Source organism: Carettochelys insculpta, chromosome 2 (assembly GCF_033958435.1).
Source record: "Carettochelys insculpta isolate YL-2023 chromosome 2, ASM3395843v1, whole genome shotgun sequence".
Lineage (NCBI taxonomy): Eukaryota > Metazoa > Chordata > Testudines > Carettochelyidae > Carettochelys > Carettochelys insculpta.
In genome coordinates, this window is record NC_134138.1 from 234,953,249 (window position 1) to 234,977,028 (window position 23,780).

Below are 23,780 nucleotides of genomic sequence, written 5' to 3' on the forward strand. Positions count from 1 at the left end.
TTTTTAAAATTATAAAATGTTATTGTAATGGAATTTTTTCATGGAACCCTTATTTTCACTTCACAGAATCCTGGGGTTTCATGAAACACCGTCTGGGGAACACTGCCATAGAAACACTAACTCGGGTACCTATCCCTGCAAAAAAGCTTGTTGCCAACTCTGTCCACACATTTATATAATCGACACCATCGCAGAACCTAACCACATCAGCAACACCATCAGGGGTTCATATACCTGCACATTCACTATTATGATTTATGCTATCCTGAGCCAGCAATGCCCCCCTGCCATGTACATTGGAAAAACTGGACATTCTCTGTGTAACAGGGTGAATGGGCTTAAATCCAATAATATAAATTGGAATAAACATAAGTCTTTGGGGGGTCACTTTAACCTCCCTGAACACTCAATAATGGATAAAAGTAGCCATTCTTGGATTTTTACCACAAGATTACAGAGGCAGACATCTGAATTGGAATTCATTTGTAAACATGACACATTTAACCTAGGCATGAACAGAGATCTTAACTCTCTCATGTATTACAAAGGCAGTTTTCCCCATATTTGATATTAATAGGAATGGGACACATCCTACTTAATTTGCTTCATCAACAGGTCCTGCTAGTAACAGACAATCCGGTTTTTTCCCCTTCCTCCCTGGGGCTATATAAGCCCTGAGTTCTATTTTTCTTCTCCATTCATCTGAAGAAATGGATCTTACTCATGAAATCTTACGGCCTAATAAATTTGTAAGTCTCTAAGGCTGCATCTATGGTATATTCATCCCTTTTGGAAGAGGAATACAAATGAGGGAGATCAAAATTCAAATGAAGCACTGATTTACAAATCTTGTGCTTCATTTGCATAATCTCATGTGATCGCATTTCTGGAAGAGACTTTCCCAAAAACAAAAACAGCAGGGTAGATGGGGCTCCTTCAGGAAAAAAACCTGTTTTTGAAAGTACCCTTCTTCCTGAAACAAATAAAGTGTTCCTTTGAAAGTTTTTTTTTTGTGTTTCCCAAAGGAACCCCATCTATACTGTTGTTTTTGTTTTCAGAAAAGTGTCTTCCAGAAACGTGATTGCACAAGAGGCATGAGATTTGAAAATCAGCACTTCATTTGCATTGTTGATTTCCCTCATTTGCTGTCCTCCTCCAAGGGGAATGTAATGTAGACACAGTCTAAGGGTATGTCTATACAGCAGCCTTATTTAGAAATGGCCCTCAGCTATTTTGAAATAGAGTGTCTACACACAATAGAGCCTATTTTCAAATAAAGCCATTGGACACACTGGCCATGGCTATGCTACCCCCACTTTCAAAAAGGGCATGTAAATTATGGCCATTTGAAAATGCAGATGAGGCACTGATATGAATATTCAGTGTCTCATTTGCATGATAGTGGCCACCTGGCCCATCAAAAGTGCTGATTTTGAACTAAAAATAGCTTTGTAGCCAGGGTTTCTTTGAAAGGGTGCCCTGATATCAAAAGCACCCTTCTTCCCAATTTTTTTTTTGTGAAGAAGGAAGGTACTTTCGAAATTGGGTCATGCTTTTGAAGGAACGCTGGCTACATGGCTATTTTTAGTGCGAAATCAGGACTTTCGACAAGCTGGGTGGCCGTCGTTATGCAAGTGGAGTACTGAATATTCATATCAGTGCCTCATCTGCATTTTCAAATGGCTGTAATTTACATGCCTCTTCTGAAAGGGAGGGATAGTGTAGCCACAGCCACCATGGCTTATTTTGAAATAGGCTCTATTTCCTGTCTGCACAGCCCCTATTTTGAAATAGGTGCTATTACTCGTAGACTGAGGTTTACCTATTTCTAAATAGCAGTTGCATTGTGTAGATGGTAGCAAAGTTATTTCATAAAAATGGTTGCTATTTCAACATAACTTTGCTGTCTAGATATACCTTAAGGTGCTGCTGCCACCCCTCTGAGACTATGGTTACACTACTGAGTTTTGCTGGCAAAACCCCGGTTTTATTGACCAAACTATTGGAACGTTGCACACAAAATGCTGTTTCTACCTCTCAGCCATGAGGCATAACTTTGCTGTTGATGGATTTTGTCGACAAAAATGCTGTGTGGACACTCTAGGAGGCCTTCTCTGGTGTGCTTCCAGGTGCCTGTTTTGTGAAGAGAGCAGCCGGGCAGCCTGGCTGTTCTGTTGACAGAGCCTAGCACTCTTCCAATTGGCTTTTGTGTGTGCTGCACTCTGCCGACAGAAGTTTTGTCAGGCAATCTCTTCCGACAGTGACTTCTCTTCCAACAGTGACTTCTGTTGACAGAGGGCTGTAGTGTAACCATTGCCTAAGACTTTCAGAGCACTCACCTGGGATGTGGCAGAGACAAGTGGAGTCTAAAACTGGGATTTAGGAATATATGCCACACATTTCATTGCTTAAATCTGGGGTCTAGGAACCTAAATACCTTTGTGAAAACGACCCTCAGGTATTTAAAAATTACTTTATGTGATACTAGAGGATCTAGCCAGCTTTTCTTGGGTCCTTGTGGACGCTCAGGGTAGGGATGGGAGGTGCAAGATCAGGGCAGGGGGTTGGATGGGCTGTGGACAGGGTATAGAGGGTGCAGGAGTGTGAGCCGATGCCCAGGTGCCAGCTAAAGGTCCGGTGGGGCAAAGGGGGTGATGCCGCACCAGCAGCTACGCTAAGCAGCCAAGGCAGGCTGGGTTCTTTGGTTTGAGTTTAGTTCGGGTACAGCAGCAAGAGGAAAATTACACTTATTACACTTACACTTAAAAACAATTTAACTAAGACAAATGATTAAAGTACAACAATTGTGAATCTTTTTGTTTATAACTTTAGCAGCAGTTAATAGGAAAACCGCTGGCAGCAATTTTACAACAGAAGCGGCTGCCGCGAGTAAAAGGGGTTTTAAACTGACCGCTCAATTTTATGAATGAAACCAAGATGGCCACGGAGTTTGAGTGACAGGATAATGATTTTCTTGTGGTTACTAATGTTTACAGAAGGTAATTGCTGACCGCAGCTTGCCAATTAAGGTAAGGACCCCCTGTGGTTTGACAGACAAGATAATGATTTTCTACAGTTCTATATAAAAGGTAATGGCCGAGCAGTTTTATAATAGATCTGGAGGGTAAACGTGTTTTAAAGATAAGGGCTTCCCGCGGTTTGATTGACAGGCTAATGGTTTTTAGCAGTTTGTAGCCAAAAACAGTTAGTACCCGCAGTTTTTAAAGGAGAAACAACACAATTTAACTTAAGAAAAAATTTAGACAAACTAGCTAGCTTAAACTAATACAATTAATGTGTACACAAGAAAGGCACGTTGCAGGTGTGATTTTCACCCTGCCTCTTAGACCTGGTGGAACCAGAGTCTTTTCCCTCAATTCCTATAGGAAAGAAGTGTAATACAGGTGTAATTCTTACCCTGCCTCATAGATCTGTTGTGACCCAGAATCTTTCTCTCAATCCCTCGGGAAGAAGTAGATACGAACCAGGCGTCCCCAGTCTCAGGAGTCAATACCAGACCTGGCCAGCAGCTGGAGGTGATTGGAGCTCAAAGGGGGTGGGCTGCCAAACCCCTCTTTATACCCCTTTGGTCATGTAGGCTTCTTCCTGGTCTCAAGTGGCCAGTCAGGGAGGAATGTGTTTGAACCCCAGGTTCCCCAGGGAAGGTGCAAGGCTCAATTTGCACCTGTGAATTGTGGACAATTGGGCACCTTTGGAGGTGATGTGCGGAGGTTCCCCGTTTTTCCTGGGGCAGTGATCAGGTGTGTCAATTACCGATATCAGCCAGAAAGGCGGCTATTACCTAGGCCATTTACTGTCTGGTTTCTGTGTATGGTAGAGAGTCTGGGTGAGACAGCACACCTGCGTTCCCAGGGCATCAAAGGCTGCCTGTCTCCCTCTCTGTCTCTCCCAGTGGGGGGAAAAGAAGAAAAGCCCAAATGGGGGGTTCATGTCTGGCTACAAGGAGTCAGTTCCCTGTGGCTGGCAGCTGTGGGAGGAGCAGCTCCCTGGGCACATTGGTGCTGGGTGGTGGTGGCTGTCTGGGTCTGGCATTGGTCAGGGGAGGCTGCTCCCCTAGGCTGGCTATGGCAGCACTGAGTGGGTGGTGATTCCCTGAAGCTGGCAGCAGTGGGGGGGCAGCTCCCTGAGGCTGGCTGTGGTGAGGGCAGTGGGGGACAGTCAGTTAACTTACCTGAAACCCTGCCCCCTGCTGTCTCTATGGAATTCTGACTGTCCTGATTCCACACGTCTGGCCCTTGCGGCCCACTGTGATCACTCCACAGTATATCTGTCACTCCTAGCAGCCTCCTCCCTTTCCATATTATGGAAAACAGTCACATTCCAGGCACAACCAACTCATTACCTTGCTTTAAATTGTGAGAAAAGGCAGCTGCATACCAAATTCAGTGCTCCTGGTTCTCACAATTTAAGAAGAGTTCTTGAACAAACAGACAGACTCTCAAATATATAGTGGATATGCTCCCTTCTCTCTCTCTGTCTCTCACTCTTTGGGTATATAGTACAATAGACCCCCGAGATACGTGCACTCTAGTTGTGCATATCTCGGATTAATGTGACTCTGTGTGGCAGGGAAAATGACCAGCGCTGCCGCTCTGGTCAGTTTTCTGGCTCCTGTCAGTGGCAGCAGCCCAGTCAGGCTCTCAGCTGTTGCCACTGACAGGAGCAGGGAAACTGGCCAGGGTCTGCTGGCCTGACCCTGTTACATAGGTAAATGATCATCAGAAATAAAGCCAAATCAAGTTTTCAGTAAACAGCTCGAGTAAATGAATGTGTGTATATTTACATAAAATTATGATTATTATAAAACTCTTATACTTGCTAGCTCAATCTCCTAATGTTAAACATGTTGCTCCATATAGTTCTGCACTTACAGTTTTTCAGTTTCTGAACAGATACGGGTAAGGAATCAATGAGCCATCCACCCCACAATATCTGAAACTTTATTAAATAGCAGGAAGGAAAAGGGGGAAGATGAAGTCACAGCTGGCCTAAATACTGAAGGACTGAACAAAATCCCTCAAGAGGTTTCTGGAAGTGTTGCTTGGAAGAACTCATTACAATCATTAGAGAATCTTGAAATGGCTGGAAAATCACCAACAGGGTCTCTTGGAAAGAAAGATGAACTCCTAGTTGGCCTAAATACCGAAGGACTGAATGAAATTCAACATGAAGTTACTGAGGCAGATACCAATAAAGACATTTTACAACATTTGGAGAGTCTTCAAATGATTGAAAGACTATCTACAAGTATGTCACATGAAAAAGAGGATGATGAAAACACAACTGATCATAGTGATGATGGAATGATGGAACTTCCCCAAGACATTTTTGAAACAGATGCCACAAAAGACACAGTACAGCCTCTGGAAAACTTTGAAATAGCTGAAGTATTTTCAACAAATGTATTGCCTGAAAAAAAGAGTGATGAATTCCCAACTGATGTTGAAGGGCTGATGGGAATCCCTCAGAAGATTTCTGAAAGAGATGTGGAAGTAGACACATTACACTCAGTGGAAAATCTTGAAGTGTTTCAAAAATTATCAACACGTGTGTTACAGGAAGCAAGGGATGATGAAATCACAACTGATCTAAAGGCTGAAGAACTAGACCAAATCCCTCAAGAAGTTGCTGAAGGAGGGGCCAAAGGAGATCAACTACAATCAGTAGAGAATCCTGAAGTAACTGAAAAAGTGTTAACAAATATACTGCCTGAAATAAAACATGAGGAATTCATGGTTAAACTAGATGCCAAAGGACTAAGTGAAATACCTCCAATAGTTTTTGAAATACAATCTTTAAAATATTTGCATTTAAACAACAATGAAATCAAAACTTTACATAACAGTCTAGGTAATCTGACAACTCTGGAAATATTATCTATTGAAGGCAATGGATTGATAGCATTGCCACCTGAAATTTCCCTTCTTCAGAAACTAAGAGTTTTGAACATCAGTCATAACCAGTTAACATGTCTCCCTAAAGAGCTATCAAAACTTGTGAATATTAAACAGCTTTTTGTCAGTCACAATAACATTGAAGAATTCCCAGCTGCCTTGGAAGGCCTTGAAACCTTGGAAATTTTAAATTTTGCTGCAAATAATCTAAAAACACTGCCAGAAAACATGGTTAGCATGAAAAATTTGAAGGTACTTAATATTGATGCCAACCAGATCTTAATATTCCCAAAGGTCCTCTGCTACCTTCCAAATCTAATCAAACTAAGCATTTCAGGGAATCTGATTCAAAGTTTACCTAAGGACATTAAAGAGCTCCAGAGACTACAAACACTTTCAATGAATCACAACAAAATTACATTTCTGCCTGTGCAATTTTTTCAACTTGGAAAACTACAGAAACTCAGGCTGGATGATAACAAGCTGGAATTTCTTTCAGATAAAGTTGAAAATTTGCAAGAACTTAGAGTTCTTAGTCTTGCCAACAATTTATTCAGAAACATTACAGAGAATCTTTGCAATTGTACAATGCTGGAATCTCTCATTCTTTGTGGCAATCAGTTAACACAGCTTCCTAAGAGAATGCACAGACTTAAACATTTAAGGGAACTTCGCATAAGTAGAAATGAAATGGATAACCTAGATGAACAGATATCACATATTAAAGACCTCTCCATTATAGAAGCTTCTGGAAATGCATTAATGTGCATTCCTGTTGAGATAAAAAATTGCATGCAGATAACTAAAGTCGACTTAAGCAATAACAGACTTTCTCAGTTTCCAGTTGGATTGTGTGCACTGGTTGCTCTTAAAATCTTAAACCTCAGTGGAAACTATATTTCAGAAATAGTAACTGAAATTTCTTTTATTGAAAATTTGGAGCATCTAGAATTAGGTAGAAACAAACTTTCTTCTTTTTCAGAACACTTGTGCAGACTTACAAAACTAATTTACTTAGATTTAAGTGAAAATGAAATAAATAGCATCCCCCAAAAGGTATCTAATATGAAGTATCTCCAGGTACTTCTTTTGTACCACAACAAATTTGTCTCATTTCCCAGGGAACTGTGTGCTTTAAAGTGTTTACAGACACTTGATCTTTCAGATAATCCAATACAGTGCATTCCCTCAGATATTTGTAATCTGCAAGTGATCAAAGATTTAAATTTATCAAACTGTCAGTTAGTATCGTTTCCCTCTGAAATATGTCATCTTTCATCACTGGAGAAACTCAATTTGTGTCAGATAAATGGGCTGAAGGTAAGAGAACATTGTTTTCTTTAGCCAAAAAACAAAAACAAAAAACCTTAGTTACCATACAAATCATGTAGTGAAAAATTATTAATAGTATAATTTCTTCTGAAAGTTTTTTTTTCAATGTGCCTATAGTTAGCAGAGAAGAGAAACAGCGTGCAAAGGGGCTAAAATGTAACATAGATGTGATTGACTACGGACTGAAAATGTTTTTGTAATATTTTGGTTATGAATTGATTAAATATTCTCTGTAATGCTAATATATGTACTGACCTTTCAATGAAATTTCATTAGAAAGATGAGGTCTGATTCTGACCTCACAGTTTTATAACTCAGTTAATCTCTGAGTGTTTCATTTTAATAAAAACAGAATCAGACTGATCAGCAGCAGTTTAAGTATATTCTACTCCTGCTGCATCTGCAGTACGGATTTATAGGCTTCCTTTCCTTATGAGTACTGACAAACAAAATGGTAATTCAGAATTATGCAAACTATCCCACCCCCAGGAAATTCTATGTGAAAGGAAAAAAAACTTTACAATTTATATTCTGTGTGTTGACATAGGATTTGGACAACCACAATATTTATCACTGCAATATTTATCTGATTCATGTCAGGACAGATTGTTATGTGGGATATTTCACTTCCTTATAATAGAGAAAATTGCCTCAGACTTCTCCAGTCTAATTTCCTGGGGTATGTCTGCATAGCAAAATTATTTCAAAATAACAGTTGGCTTAGACAGTTGGTCTAAATAGGTAAACCTCATTCCATGAGAAATACCACCCATTTTGAAATAGGTGACATGTAGACAGGATACAGAGCCATAATGTGTCCAATAGCTCTATTACAAAATAGGTTCTATTGTGTGTAGTTGCTCTATTTTGAAATAGCTGAGGGCTATTGCAAAATGCATTTTGTGTGTAGCAGTGCTATTTCAAAATAAGCTATTCTGGAAGATCTCTTCTGGAATAGTTTATTTCAAAATAATGCTGCATAGACATACCCCTGGACAGCTTATTTCTTTTCTGCTAAGGAGCAGAAAAAAGAAATTCTCTCCTAAAAAAAATCTTTTTACTACCTCTTCATAATATAATAGCAGATGAGCAATTCTCAAGGGCTGCATCTACACTTGCATTCCTCTTTTGAAAGAGGCATGCAAATGAGGGAAATCAAAAATGCAAATGAGGTGCAGATTTATATATCTGGCACTTCATTTGCATGTTCTTTCAAAAGAGCTTCTCTCGAGAGAAGAAAAACAGTGTAGAGGTAGCTCTTTCGAAAGTAAATCCCATCTTCGAAAGAACCCTTCTTCCCTTTTTTCATTGGTGGAAGTGAGTTACCTAACATGAAGAAAATGTTATCCTTGAAAATGTCCTTCTAAATAAATGAGTAAATGTGGAAATTACTTTATCTATTTCCCAGTTAACTAAACTTCCAGAGGACCTGTCTAAGTTGACTTGCCTCAGAGAACTGGATATATCTCACAATGCATTAAAAGAAATTCCAGAAGGGATAGGAGAATTGAAACAGTTGGTCAACTTAACTGCAAATAATAATTACATTAATAAACTTCCCAAATCTCTTACATCACTGAGTGATCTACAGCAACTTTATCTGAGTGGTAAGTATCAGATACTCCATCCGTTAGTAAAAACGCAAGCATAAAAATATTGAGCTAGTGGAGTCTATAAATGTATTAATTAAATGAACAGGTTGAAGGAGAGAGGAAAATACAGCATCTTTTCATGTGTGCTTCAGTATCTTTGGTGTTTTCATACTACAGAATCTTTTCTGGTCACTTACATAGTTGATTTTTTTCTTAGTGTGGGGAATTCCTTTTACTTTATGGTTCCAAATTGGGCTGTCTGCCTTTACACTGAGGCTACATTTACACTAGAAAGTGCTTTTGAAAGATTTTTCTAAAGAAGGGGGCTCTTTTGAGAGATCCCATGGAACATCTACACACAAAATGTGTTCTTTCAAAAATAAATCGAAAAAATGTGCTGTTCCTTCGAAATCGCTCTTCCTTTCCCATTTCAGGAAGAAAGCCCCCTTTCAAAAGCTTCTTTCAAAAGAAAACGTGTGTAGACTCTCCGCAGGCTCTTTTTTTTGAAAGAGCAGTCCTCATGGGGCCTGATTTTTTTATCCCTGGCCTGTTCTTTAGAAAGAGCAGGGCCTGTGTGGAAGCTCTCTCTCAAAAAAGCAGGTTGCTCTTTTGATCCGCTTTTTTTTGTTTGCGGATGCACTCTTTTGACAGAACTTATTTCAGAAGAGATCTTCCAGATGAGCTTCTTTCGAAAGATCTCTGCAGTGTAGATGTAGCCTGACAGTATATCTTATGGGGGAAAATGTTTACTGGAGATTCAACTGTTTTTGTTCACTGACGCCTGGATCCACAAGTCACCTAACCATCAGACTTAGAGCCTAAATGCCTTTTATAGGCACCACTACAAACTGACAAACACCTGTTTAACTGCCACTTAACCCTGATGGGCACATACGTTTTTGCAATAAAAGATTTCTATGTTTCTACCTCTGGGCGTGCTACACTCTAATCTATGCTTCGAAACTCCTGTCTTTTGCCCACGTCCCAAGGCAGTCTGTGACTTGAGGGAAGGTAGACCCTTCTCTACCCAAGTCATGTGAAGGGTGTGAGCTTGTAAGGATGCTCAGAAGCCACTAGCTCTGTACAGAACAGCTGAAAGGTAAAGGAGGCTTTTCTTTTTATCCAGCCTGAGACACCCTTTTCAATCCCTGCTCTGCCCAACTCAGGTTTTATAGATCCTATGCTTTTCTTGGCACCTAAAAGTTCAGTGTGACAATGCCTAAGTGAGTCTCCTTATGGAGTCAGGTCTGAGTTTCTGTAAGCACTTAGGGCAATGGATAGGATCTCTTCTTTGCTGTTTGGCAGTCAATGCTTCTGTTTTTGGTTTTGATTCTCAGCATTTCCCTTGGGGACAAGTGTTAGCAGAAACTATTTTAAAGTCTCATCTCAAGAAATCGCCTTCTGAATTTGACAGTCTCACTAATTATTGATCTGCCCTGGTCTTCCCTTCATGGAAGCACTGATTGAGATGGTAAGGAGACATTGACAGCAGTGGTTGGAGTCCTCAGGTTTCCTAGCTTCCAGTCAGTCATGTTTTGAGCTTGTGATTAGGACAGATACTCTAATGCCAGTAATCTGCTCCTAATAGTAGATAAGGCCTGTTAATCATGAATCGTTTAGATCTGTCTGCTACCTTTGATAGGATTTACCAAGATATGTTGTTGACACAACTCTATTCCCTAGCAATGGTCTATTTATTAACCCTTGAGTGTCTGGGTTCTTTTGTTTGTTTGCTTTTTTAAAGAGGACCCTGAAGAAAATTTGGGACAACATTTTTGCTTCCAGGTTGATCTCATGTGTGGCATGGGATTTACTTTGTCAACCTCCTGTACAACTTGTATTTGAGGTCATCATTAAGGTTATTCAGGAAACATGGTCTGCAGCAGTTTCAGAATAGTGTTTTGAACAGGGTTCCACATCTCTGTAACTTCCGAGCCTTGAACAATTTATGAATGAGTTTGGGTAAGGATAATGGATCTTTTCAGACAAGACTGAAGTAACTGTCAGTAGGTTATGGTGTAGCAAAGAAAATAATTACTTTGATGCTGCTATTTATAAGGGTTTCACAATACAGTGCTTATTAGAACCTAGGCTTCTCCTTGTTGTTCAGTTAACAGCTGTGTGCAAAATCAGTTCTTTCCATCTGCAGCTGGTGAGATGACACCTCATTTTGTAGTGGGCCTTCACTGAAGTTTTTCATACATTTGTTATCTAAAGCCTAAGCTACTGTAATGTGCTCTGTGATACATTTTAAAATCACAGGGAAACTGAAGGTAATGAAGACTGTGTCTGCACAAATGTGAGTAATGTCAGTCAGAGAAAATAAGCAGTTTTTGTTTTTATTTATCTCTACTAATGATAGTGTACAAAGTATCAAACTTGTTTTTCTGATGTCTGTGTTAAAGCTCCCAAACTGGTGCATCAAGGTTTGGGATTGAGATTTTCTTGTTATATAATATCCTGAATGTTTTGAATTTACAAATCAACTTAAAATGGCCTTAACTGGCGATTGAATGTATTTTTTCTGTCTTTAAATGGGAATTAGATACAGTGCCCCATAAACTAATTCCTAAATTATTGTCTGCAAAAAACTCTATGGCTATGGTTACACTAGCAAATTTTGCCAGCAAAACCCTGGTTTTGTCAACAAAACTTGTGGAGCACGCACACACACAATGCATTTTGTCAACAGTATCTGGGCGCAGCACAGCACTTTTGCTGGCAGCATTCTGCCTCAAAGCTTTGAGGCATAAAGTTGCTATCAACAGATTCTGTCGAAAAAAAAGCTCTTTAAACGCCCTGGTCATGTCTACACAGGCAGCCCCTGTTGACAGAGGAACCATGACAATACCTCTATCAACAGTTTCCGTCCACACACCAAAGCGGCTCACAATAGCAAGCTGCTCTGTCAACAGAGAGCATCTACACGGATCAGCCACTTTGTTGACAGAACTGGCCCTGTAAGGCAGGTGTGCGTAGAGGGAAAGCCGCTTTCTGGAACACAGCCTCTGTGTGCCCTTAAAGGGCCTCCCCACCCCAAACTTTCGCTCCCTGTCCATGCTGAGGCTTGCCTACCTCTTGAAGGGAATGCTAAGTTGTTGCAGGGCTCCTTGCTCTTCGTGAGAGACTGCTCATTCCAAATCACTCTCTACCTTACTGACCCCTCAACCTCCCTGACACCCAAACTCGCCAACTCCACACCCTCCCTGACCAAAGACCCCTCTCCCCACATGACCCCCTGCCTGACCCTCACCCGTCCTGACCATGACCATGACCATGGCAGAGCAACCCCTAGGTGTACCTGGGACCGTGGACCCTGCCACTGGCCATCATCAGTCTATATGACCACATCTGGGGGGAAGACCCCAAGAGACACCCTGCAGAGCAGGCCCCTGACAGCATAGTGCCCCCACTGCACTCACCCCCTCGGGTGACCAGATGGATCTGGCAGCACCCCACCAGCTCCGATTGGTGGGACCAGGTGGTCCTGGGGCAATGTGAGGACCAGCTACGGACACAGAATTTCAGGTTGCACAAGGACATGTTCCTGGAATGACAACGAAGGGTCCTGTGGCACCTTATAGACTAACAGAAAAGTTTTGAGCATGAGCTTTCGTGAGCACAGACTCACTTCATCAGATGCTGGTCTTGGAAATTTGCAGGGCCAGGTATAAATAAGCCAGAGCAAGGGTGGGGATAACAAGGTTAGCTCAGTCAGCAAGGGTGAGGCTTACTACCAGCAGTTGATCTGGAGGTGTGAACACCAAGGGAGGGGAAGCTGCTTCTGTATTTAGCCAGCCATTCGCAGTCTTTGTTTAAGCCTGAGCTGAGGGTGTCGAATTTGCAGATGAATTGTAGCTCAGAAATTTCTCTTTGGAGTCCGGTCCTGAAATTTCTTTGCTGTAGGATAGCTACTTTAAGTCTGCTACTGTGTGGCCTGGGAGATTGAAGTGCTCTCCTACGGGTTTTTGTATATTGCCATTTCTGATATCTGATTTGTGTGCGTTTATTCTTTTACGTAGAGACTGTCCAGTTTGTCCAATGTATATAGCAGAGGGGCATTGCTGGCACATGATGGCATAAATTATATTGGTAGATGTGCAGCTGAATGAACCCACGATGGTGTGGCTGATCTGGTTAGGTCCTGTAATGGTGTTGCTGGTGTAGATATGTGGGCAGAGGTGGCAACGAGGCTTTTTGCATGGATGGGTCCCTGAGTTAGAGTGACTGTGGTGTGGTGTATAGTTGCTGGTTAGGATTTGCTTCAGGTTGGCAGGTTGTCTGTGGGCAAGGCCTGGTCTGCCTCCCAAGGCCTGTGAAAGTGGGGGATCATTGTCCAGGATGGGCTGTAAATCCCTGATGATGCGCTGTAGAGGTTTTAGCTGAGGACTGTAGGTGATGGCTAGTGGTGTTCTGTTGGTTTCTCTCTTGGGCTTGTCCTGTAGTAAGAGGCTTCGTGGCACATGTCTGGCTCTGTTGATCTGTTTTTTCACTTCCTCAGGTGGGTATTGCAGTTTCAAGAATGCTTGGTAGAGATCCTGTAGGTGTTTGTCTCTGTCGGAGGGGTTGGAGCAAATGCGGTTATATCTTAGCGCTTGGCTGTAGACAATGGATCGTGTGGTGTGTCTGGGATGGAAGCTGGAGGCATGAAGGTAGGCATAGCGGTCAGTGGTTTTACGGTACAGGGTGGTATTTATGTGGCCATCGTGTATTAGCACCGTGGTGTCCAGGAAGTGGATCTCCTGTGTGGACTGTTCCAGGCTGAGGTTGATGTTGGGGTGAAAGTTGTTGAAGTCCCGGTGGAATTCCTCCAGAGTCTCCTTCCCATGGGTCCAGATGATGAAGATATCATCAATGTAGCGTAAGTAGAGACGGGGTGTTAGTGGACGAGAGCTAAGGAAGTGCTGTTCCAGGTCAGCCATGAAAATATTGGCATATTGAGGGGCCATGCGGGTACCCATAGCTGTGCCGCTGATTTGAAGGTATATATCGTCGCCAAATCTGAAATAGTTGTGTGTGAGGATAAAGTTACAGAGCTCAGCCATCAAATGTGCTGTAGCATCATCAGGGATACTGTTCCGGACAACATTTATTCCATCTTTGTGTGGGATGTTGGTATAGAGAGCCTCTACACCCATGGTGGCTAGGATAGTGTTTTCTGGTAGGTCATCAATGTCTTGCAGTTTTCTCAGGAAGTCAGTGGTGTCTCAGAGATAGCTGGGAGTGCTGGTGGCATAGGGTCTGAGGAGAGAGTCCACATAACCAGACAGTCCTTCAGTGAGAGTTCCAATGCCCGAGATGGTGGGGCGTCTAGGATTTCCAGGTTTGTGGATCTTGGGTAGTAGATAGAATAGCCCCGGACGGGGCTCTAGAGGTGTGTTGGTATAGATCTGTTCTTGTGCTTGTGTAGGGAGTGTCCTGAGCAGATGGTGTAGTTTCTTAGTGTATTCCTCGGGGTGGTGCCACTGGCTTTCCCCTGTCCTGAGACAACACAACACCAACATGCAGCTGGCCATCCCGGTGGAGAAGAGGGTCGTGATCACCCTCTGGAAGCTGGCCACCCCTGACAGCTACCACTCTGCAGGTCACCAATTTGGCATCAGGAGATCCGCCATCGGGGCCATCATGATGCAGGTAAAGAAACCATCTGGCCACAGGCTATGCACAGCAGGTGGTGGGGCAGGGGGCAGAAGGCAAGCAGGGACAGAGAGGGGAGACGGGGGAGGGGGTCAGTGGGGGAGGAGGGAAGAGGGGGATGGGGCAGGGGGAGAGGGATGGGGGATAGGGTTGGGGGGCAGGAGGGATGAAGCAGAAGGGGACTGAGTGCAGGGATGTAGAGAGGGACTGGTCTGAGGAATGTAGGGCTTGTTGTAACCCAGGGACCGCATCCCTCGCAGACCCTCATGGGCGTGTCTTGTCTCCCCCACCCACAAGTGGTTTTAGCCATAAATGCCATCCTGCTGCAGAAGTTGGTGCAGATCTGCAACATGAATGCCCTTGTCACTGGCTTCGACGTATCAGCTTCCCAACTGTTTAGGGGTGCCGGATGGGTCTCACATCCCCATCTGGACCCCAGAACACAGCATTGGCTGATACCTTAGTAGGAAGGGCTACCACTCCGTGGTGATGCAGGCCCTGGTGGACCACCGAGGGCAATTCCTCGACATCTACGTCAGATGATCAGGCCAGAATCACAACATGAAGGTGTTCTGGAACTCCAGCCTGTTCTGAAGGATGGAGGTAGGCACCTGCATACTCCACCGGGAGCTGGCCATCGGGGACATGCAGATACCCCTGTGCATCGATGCAACTTGCCCACTCCTCCCAAGGCTACTGAGGCCCTACACAGGACACCTGGACCCCACCCAGGAACAATTCGATGCCAGGCTGGCATGGGTATGGAACCCTGTTGAGCTTGCCTGCGGGCTCCTGAAGGGAAGGTTCCAGTGCCTCCTGAACCGGCTGGATGGGGGAAGCAGAATGTTCCCCATGTCATGGCCACCTGTTGCACCCTCCATAACTTGGTGGTGAGGAAAGGAGAGGACTTTCTGCTGGGGTGGGGGCTGTAGGTCGTCGGCCCTTACCAACAGCTGGGAGCCATGCCTAGCCATCAGATGCATGCCAAGGGAGTCCGCATGCAGGAGGCACTGCAGGAGTACCTTGCCTGCAGCACCGATAACCCTCCCCAGATCACCTTGGGGGCCACCCCATGGCTATGGACCTTCTAACCCCCACCGTCACCCTTCTTGTCCCCCTGCATCACCTCTGGACCCAGACCAAAAAGGAAGCATGTGGGTATGGTCTTAAAACAACCAAAGCTTTACAATAAGAATTGAAACCATTTGCCAAATGATAGGTAACCATGAAAGACCTAAACCAACTAATTGTACAAAAATAAAAACTTATTATATGGATTATGTACACCTGTGAACTATATACATAACTATGGGGGGGTTGGGGTGGGAGGGCCTCTGAATCAGGAGGGAGCTCTGAACTGGGAGGGGGGTTCTGGACAGAGAGGGGGGCTCTGAACAGGGAGAGAGACACTATTCTAGGGAAGAGGTGGACAGCCTCAAGCCATGCCGGCCACAGGTTCCCCATCCTCCTTGGTTCTGGGGCCCGCTTTGAGAGTGGGTCAGGGCCAGGAGCATGGGGAGGTAGGGTGCTGGGGGCAGCTGTGGGGTCAGGCTTGGCAGGGGGACTGAGGGCGCAGTGGGGGCTGGAGGGGCATGGGCATGGGCATGGGCTACCACCGCTGCCCACTGCAGGGCCTGTAACAGCACCTGGGGCATGGGCTCAGGGGCAGCAGGAGGGACATCGGCAGCAGGAGTCAGGGGAGTGGTGGGGACCTGGGATACCAAGCCCTGGGCCAGCCAGGCCCTGACCAGGTCCAGGGCACGGTCCACTGCGGCCAGCCACAGTTCCGAGAACTGCACCCAGGCCTGCAGTTGTTCCAGCTCCACCTGCAACTGCTCCTAATCCTCTTGCAGCTGCTCCTGGGCAATGGCATTCTGCTCCTGGACAGCAGCTCCCAATGCCCAGTAGCCATCATCTGCCAGGTGACACTCCCGTCCCCACCCCGGGCCATTGGATGGGTCCATCCAAGGAGTGCATGCCTGCGCTCCCTGGACGGTGGGCCATGTTGGACGGGGAAACTGTGGTGTCATGGTCACCAGCTGGACCACATTCCCCCTGTCAGGCCTGCCCATGGGTGCGGGGGGCATGTAGATGTCACCTATTGTGGGTGACCGGCATGCCAGGTGCAGGCAGAGCCTCCCTGGGGCTTTCCCCTGCAAGCCTGCAGCCCATAGCACTGTTCAGAGGGGTGGGTGCTGGCAGATGCCTGCAGCCATGCCCCATAGCAGGGAGCCATGCCCAGAGTTGGGCTGTGCGGGGTGGGCTGATCCCCTGGGTGGCTGGCATGCTCCCAGGCATGGCAGGGGTAGGCAGCTGCTTTCTCTGAGATCCTGGAGGATGGGTGGCTTGTCACAGGGCTCCGGGTGGCCCAGCAGCCATGTCTGGGGGCCACCTGTGGGGTCTGGGTGGGATGACCCAATGGGTGCATGGTGCAGGTGCCAGGACCAGGATGTGGGTGCCTGGCAGGGCTGTACCATTGAGGCCAGTAGCTCACCCTGCCTGCCCCCACCCCCATGGGTGTAAGCTTCCCCCAGGAGGCTCACCAGAGGGTGCAGGGAACAGGTCTGGGGACACCTGTGCCAACAGTGGTGCTGGAGGGGCCAGAGGACAGGATGAACGTGCCCTGGCTGGTGTCGGGGTTGGAGGCTGGGATGTCCTGTGGCTCTAGGGATGATCCTGGGTACAAGGTAACTGTCTTGCTGGTGGAGACCTCCTTGCTGGTGTCCACCTCTCAGCCTTGCACCCCATCATTGCCTCCCAGCATGTGATGCAGGGTGTTGTAGTGGGGGCAGGAGGGTCCCCCTGCTCCCAAGCGGCACCGGCTATCCCTGGCCTGAATATAGCCCTGGTGCAGCTCCTTGATTTTTGCATGTACCTCTTGGCAGGTGCATGCCGGGTGCCTGCACTGAGACAGGGCTCCAGCTATACAGCCATAGGCAGGGGCATTCCAGCACTTGGTGCTGGGGTTCAGGACGAGCAGTTTGTCCACCCAGAAGGCTAACAGGTTCCAGACTTCTGCACTGGACCAGGATGGTGTCCGCTTGCGGGTTCTACTGGCAGGTTCCTAGGACAGCTCGGAGGCACTCCTGGGAGGGTCCAGGGTGATCCCAGCCAGCATGTGCTATGTTTGTACCGGCTGGGGAATGGCTGCTGGCATGTGGGACTGAGCACTGCTATGCCCCCAACTTCCTACATGGGGCTTCTTGGAGACCTGTTGCTTTAAGGGTGGGTGGAAGCAGTAACCATAGCATCCCACTGGCTGGGGAGAGGGTGTCTCCTGGCTCCAGCTGCTGTTTACCATGGAGGACCCACTCTGTGGATAGAACTGTCTGCATGGACACTCTGTCGACAAAATACTCATGAGGAATAATGGGATTTTGATGTTTGCAGGGTCCTATTGAAAAGGACCCCCCCCCCCGGGTATACGAGCCAAGCGTGAGTGAAATGTGGCACTTTCGAAGTGCCGCAGCCAGCAGCATGCTAATGAGGCACTGAATATTCATGTCAGCATCTCATTAGTATTCTTTGATTTGGCCATTAATATAGCCATTTCGAAGTTTGTTGTAAGTGTAGACACAGCTCTGATGTGTTATTTGTGTCTGGACCTTTCTAGTTTTCTTTCACTGTGAACCTGATCCAAAGTCAGTGGAAAGATTCCCTATATTGCAGACACCATGAGGCAGGAACTGTGTGACTGAACTCATTATCAGAACCAAAAAATAAAAATTCTAAAGAGATTTAATTGCTTTGGTGTTCACATACTGAAATTCTTTATATTAATGGAATATAAATATAATTAACTATTTGTATTTTGTCAGGAAATCAGTTAATATGTTTGCCGAGTGGTCTCCATCATCTTCAGTCACTGAAGGACATAAATTTTGATGGAAATCCTCTAATCAGACCTCCACAAGAAGTCTGTAAAGGAAAGCAACTATATACCATTGTACGCTACTTGGAGAGTGCTGATGAAAGAGATGGTATGTTAAGAACAAGTATCTTAGAGTACAGTATCCTGGATAACATGCTGTTTACGTGTTAAAAATACCTTACTGTAGTATGTATTAGAAAGTCAGTCATTTAAGAAGTAAGGTTTCATATTTGTCATGTTTTTCCTTGCCTCCCAATCCTAATGCTTATGGTTAGTGGTAATGGCACTTAAATTATAATCCACATAATATAATCTATAGTATAATATAATTATAACCTATATAATAATATATAATCTAATTCAACAAGGCTCCTGAAGAGTGTAGTTTATTAACTAAGCTCAACAAGAATACAAACAACCCTTTATCTCATCATAGGAGATGGGGAGAGAATTTTAGGTTAACTGCTCCCACCTGAATTTCCTTCTGTCCATCCAGTCCCTTTACTATCTTTACTATCAGGGTTCTTTTGGCTCAGCTACTTTATTTGAATCAGGCCTTTTACTCCTGTGTAAGGGGAATCCTTCCCTGGAGTCAGAGGTCTACAAAGATCTGTCAGCTGAACTTATTCTTCAGGGCAGCCTGTAATTCCTGATGGGATGGGCTTCCTACCACTGTCTGAGAGACTCGTTTAGTGAGACCAGGAATTCCTAGAAGCATGCAATTTTAGCTCTTAGTAATCTCTTCCCTCTAGGACAGCAATGGTCACCGTACACTATGAGTGGGGCCACATGAGTGGCCCTCCTTCATCTCAGTGAGCTGCAAGATTGTTGTAACCGAGGCAGTTTCCTGGGACAGAGTAGTTTTGCTAATTGCACTTGCATACCTAGAATTTGTGGGGTGTGCCAGCTGAAGCATAGCAGCACTTTGATTGGATGCAGAGGGAGTGCATGGCTCTTATCATCAATGCTGTGTGCAACCAGTATACATCTTACCTCATGTGCCCTCACTTTACATGCATTTCACTTTAGTAATACCAGTAGGAAAAAACCCATATGGATGGAAGTCAGCCAAATCTGGCAACCTGGTATGTGGACAATGGTAAACAAATGTCTTGTGGCCCAGAAGTAAAACGCTGATGGGCTGCATTCAGCCACGGGCCACAGATTGCCCACCACTATTTTAGGAGCACATCTTGTAGTCTAGCTTTTCTGGTGAGCTCTGTGTCCCTATAGAAACACATATTCTAGGCTCTTTGCCTGTGGTTGGAGCATGATTGTCAGCTTGGTGCTGCAGGGATTAGTATCAGGAAGACAGTTTTAATGCCCCTGTGTGGACAGCTTTGCCTTGTGATTGAGGGGAGGAAGTGGCTCCATATGCTGCTGTTCTCCCTCTCCCCTGGCTAAGGAAGCAGCAACATAGGGAAGTGCTTGCCTGCAGGCTCTATCCCAGTTGCTCCTGTTGGCTGAGAATTGTAGCCAATGGGTGCACTAGTGGGAGATGCCTGTAAGCGCAAAGCATCACAGAGCCATCTGTGCCTCCTGCAAGCTATGCCAGGTAATCAATCAGTCCAGTCCTCTGCCTTGTTCTGTCCCCCTCACTCCATCCCTGCACACAGACTATTCACTGCCCCCAGTCCTGAACCCTACCTCCCTCTCAGACCCTGCAGCCCTAGACCATGCCCACACCATACCTCCAGCATAGACTTTGCACACCCACTCTCCCTGGTGGGTGTGCAAAGTCTATGCTGCTTCCCAGCCTGTTCCCATGCCCTACTTCCCACGTAGGTCCTGCACCACCTTCAGCCTGTGCCTGCATCCTACCTACCACCAAAACCTCACACCACAATCCTCAGCCTGCTGCTCAGCAGACCCCTCCCACATGCTGAACCCCTAATTTTGGCCCCTCCTGAGATAGATAGGGGCCCCCCAGAAAATCTACTAACTCCAGGCCCCCAGAAGTGTTAATTTGGCCCTGGGGGAAGGCCTGAGCTTTGGCATTTCCCCCCACCACCACATGTCTGCAAAGTGAGGGAAACTCTGGTGCCCTGAGTTGCATGAGTGAGCTCTCTCTTTATCCCTTACTTCTTAGTTGTGGGCCACATCAGGGAAGGGTTTTTTGGTTTTGTTTTTTCATGTGTGTGACCCCTGACTGATATTTCTGTGGGCCAATAGTTTCTGACCCATAAAAGGTTCCCCACTCCTGTTCTAAGTCATTCCTTTCGTCAGACACATCTGAGTCCTCTCCGGCCGTGTCTACACTAGCCCCAAACTTCGAAATGGCTACGCAAATGGCCATTTCGAAGTTTACTAATGAAGCGCTGAAATGCATATTCAGTGCTTCATTAGCATGCAGGCGGCCACAGCACTTTGAAATTGACGCGCCTCGCCACTGCGCAGCTCGTGCCGACAGGGATCCTTTTTGAAAGGACCCCGCCTACTTCAAAGTCCCCTTATTCCCATGAGCTGATGGGAATAAGGGGACTTCGAAGTAGGCAGGGTCCTTTTGAAAAGGAGCCCCGTCAGGACGAGCCACGCAGCGGCGAGGCGCGTCAATTTCGAAGTGCCCTGGCCACCCGCATGCTAATGAAGCGCTGAATATGCATTTCAGCGCTTTATTAGTAAACTTGGAAATGGCCATTTGCGTGGCCATTTCGAAGTTTGGGGCTAGTGTAGACACGGCCTCCTAGATCAGAGTGCTATGTCCTTTCCCTTCCCTCTCATGCCACACTGTCAGCTGACTGCTATGATCACATTACTTTATATCTGTGCTGTACCCAGAACCTGCCAAATTCTGGTCCCTCACCCTTTCACTGCTGCATGTCTATGCAATAACCAGAGTCTCGTATCATCCACAACTGAAAAAAGATGAATAGTTGTCCAAATGCTGAATGTTAGATAAATTATATTAGTTTAATTTGATAAATTATAACACAATATGTTTATATTCAGGAAAAATTTTGCAGAAGATATTAAAGATAATTGCTGCAAATGTTTCCTTTGAAAATTTTGAATTTTTCTGCCAGAAACTGCAACTTAATAATGCTGAAATTAAATCTCTTGAAAATAACAGGTTAGTTACAAACAAAAACTTACAAAACGTTCTCATTTTTAAAGAATATAGTGTATTTTGAGAAACACTTATTTGACCTTTGACTTTCTCAAACATCTTTGCAGTAGCATTTTCATTTTTTCTGTGTAGGTCTCTTGTTTTAGAAGAGAAAATCCTCCAGGCACTGGAGAGCTGGAAAAGTGAAAACCAAGCTCTAACTCCTGCTGAAATGATAGATCAGTTGATCAGAATACTAACAATGACAGGCATGCATTATCTGACCAACAAAGTGAAAGCTTTAAAACTTTATACACAATCAGTAAAATTCTAAAGAGCAGCAGATGAGCAAAAAAGCATTTTTATTTGTGAACAAGATGAAAGCTTGTAATATAATTATTTGTTTCTGAAAATATCATCACTCTGAATGTGCCACAAACTGAGAGACTTAACGGTTAGTCTCCTATTAGAAGGTGGTTTATAATTCTGTATGTCTTTTCAAAATGTCTGGAGTTCAAAATCTTCTTTCAAAGACACTCAGACCTTCACTGCCTTCTTTTTCTTGATTTCTGAAGCGATAAAATGTTTTTAATATGCTAAAAATAAATGATCTCTTTGCAACTGCTAGTAAGATATGAAATCAAGAAAGTAATTATTTTTACCTCAGACTGCTGACTCAAACTCACTTGTTTATTATTGTTATATCTCAAAAATTTAAATTCTTCAATAATTATATACTTTTCAAATTCTTTGTTCATCATTTTAATAGATTATTCAGGATAGATTTTAAAAGGACTATGTGATTATATACTTTTTCACTTGTTTAAAGTCTGCTAATGTCAGTAGAATGGGGAGAGAGGAAGCCAAAAAAACCCCCAAAAAACAAAAAAAACAGGCATGTCTGGAAGTGGCATACTGACATATGGACATGGGGATCAAGAATTATACAGAAGCCTCAATATAAGTTTGGTAGATATGGCAAAGGAGGCCCCATGGAACTGGTGAAGAAAACTGACAGACATACTGTTAAAAATACTCAGAGGGTCTGTCTACACAGTGAAGAAAAACTTGTAGCTGGCACGTATCACATTTCAGGCTGTGGGGCAGTTTTACTTCTGTGTACCAGGCTTGGGCGGGATCCCAGGACCAAGTGGTCTCAGTGCTGTAAAACCCATCCAATCTGCAGGATCCTAGACCCTGGGTTCCAGATGGAGGCTTGGAAGTCTACATAACAATCAAATAGCTCCACGGACAAAGTTACACAGGACTGGGGCAGTTGGCACATGTCATCTGTGAATTTTAATATGCTATGCATAAATTCCCAGAGGCATCTGTCTTGGCAGATGACACACAAATCACTTTATTTGCTTACATCCACTATCATGTATGTTGCTTTTTACAAGCAGACATATACTCTTCCCATTGTACTATTGTTAGCGGATGGTCAGGTGAGATGCCACTTATGCCCTTGTATTAATATGAGATTTTAACTGCCAGGGCAGAGCCCACCAGTGACCAGGCTAAGACCTGCTGAAAAGCAGCTAGGTTCTTTGTTTTGTGTTTGGCTTTGCACAGTAACAGGAGGAGTCAGGTTACCACTTAATCAACTACTTTGTTTATTCATCTAACAAGCTAAGCTCTTACAGTTACAATGTTGCTTCATTTGTTTACCTAGCGAGTTAAGCTCTTGTGGTTACAATTGTTACAAGGTTTATACTTTGATTACAAATAGCTAGCATGCACTCTAGCTCATAGATCTATACTTGTTAAATGCGCGCAAAAAGAAATGAAAAGTAAAATACCTGGCAGGTCTTATCCTCACCCCCGCATTACCAACGTGGCTTGGCCAGTTTCCTCTCTCTCAATTCCTTGGGAAGAAGTCCTTTTCCTTTTTTCCCGAGGAGTTGAGATGGGCGTCCCCTGGAACCTCGGGAGACCCCTCTCTCCTGTCCGGCAGGAAAGATGATTGGAGCTGAAATAGGGGGTCTGCCGGACCCCTCTTTATACCCATTCCGTCACGTAAGCTTCTCCTTGGTTTAATTGAATTAAACTGTCTGATACTGGTTCTCACAGGGAGTTCAAGGGTGTAGTTCACACCTGTGAGGTAACAGCAATGAAGGGTCCTGTGGCACCTTATAGACTAACAGAAAAGTTTTGAGCGTGAGCTGTGCTCACGAAAGCTCATGCTCGAAACTTTTCTGTTAGTCTATAAGGTCACACAGGACCCTTTGTTGCTGTTACAGATCCAGACTAACACGGCTACCCCTCCGATACTTGACACGTGTGAAGCAGACAATTGAGGGCATTTGTGTCTTAATGGGCCAGAGATTTTTCCTCCCGTCTGGGACAAGTGCCCTGGTGAATCAACTGATGGTAATTAGCCAAGG

General features: G+C 44.7%; 1 protein-coding gene across 1 annotated transcript; it reads left to right on the forward strand.

Moving 5' to 3' along the window:
- The first annotated feature begins 3,092 nt into the window (after positions 1 to 3,092).
- On the forward strand, positions 3,093 to 21,727 carry LRRD1 (leucine rich repeats and death domain containing 1). Its single transcript, XM_074985498.1, has 6 exons — positions 3,093 to 3,124; positions 4,973 to 7,235; positions 8,656 to 8,854; positions 18,295 to 18,456; positions 21,297 to 21,417; positions 21,547 to 21,727. The coding sequence occupies exons 1-6, from the start codon at positions 3,093 to 3,095 to the stop codon at positions 21,725 to 21,727; spliced, it is 2,958 nt and encodes a 985-aa protein (XP_074841599.1).
- Positions 21,728 to 23,780: the final 2,053 nt, after the last annotated feature.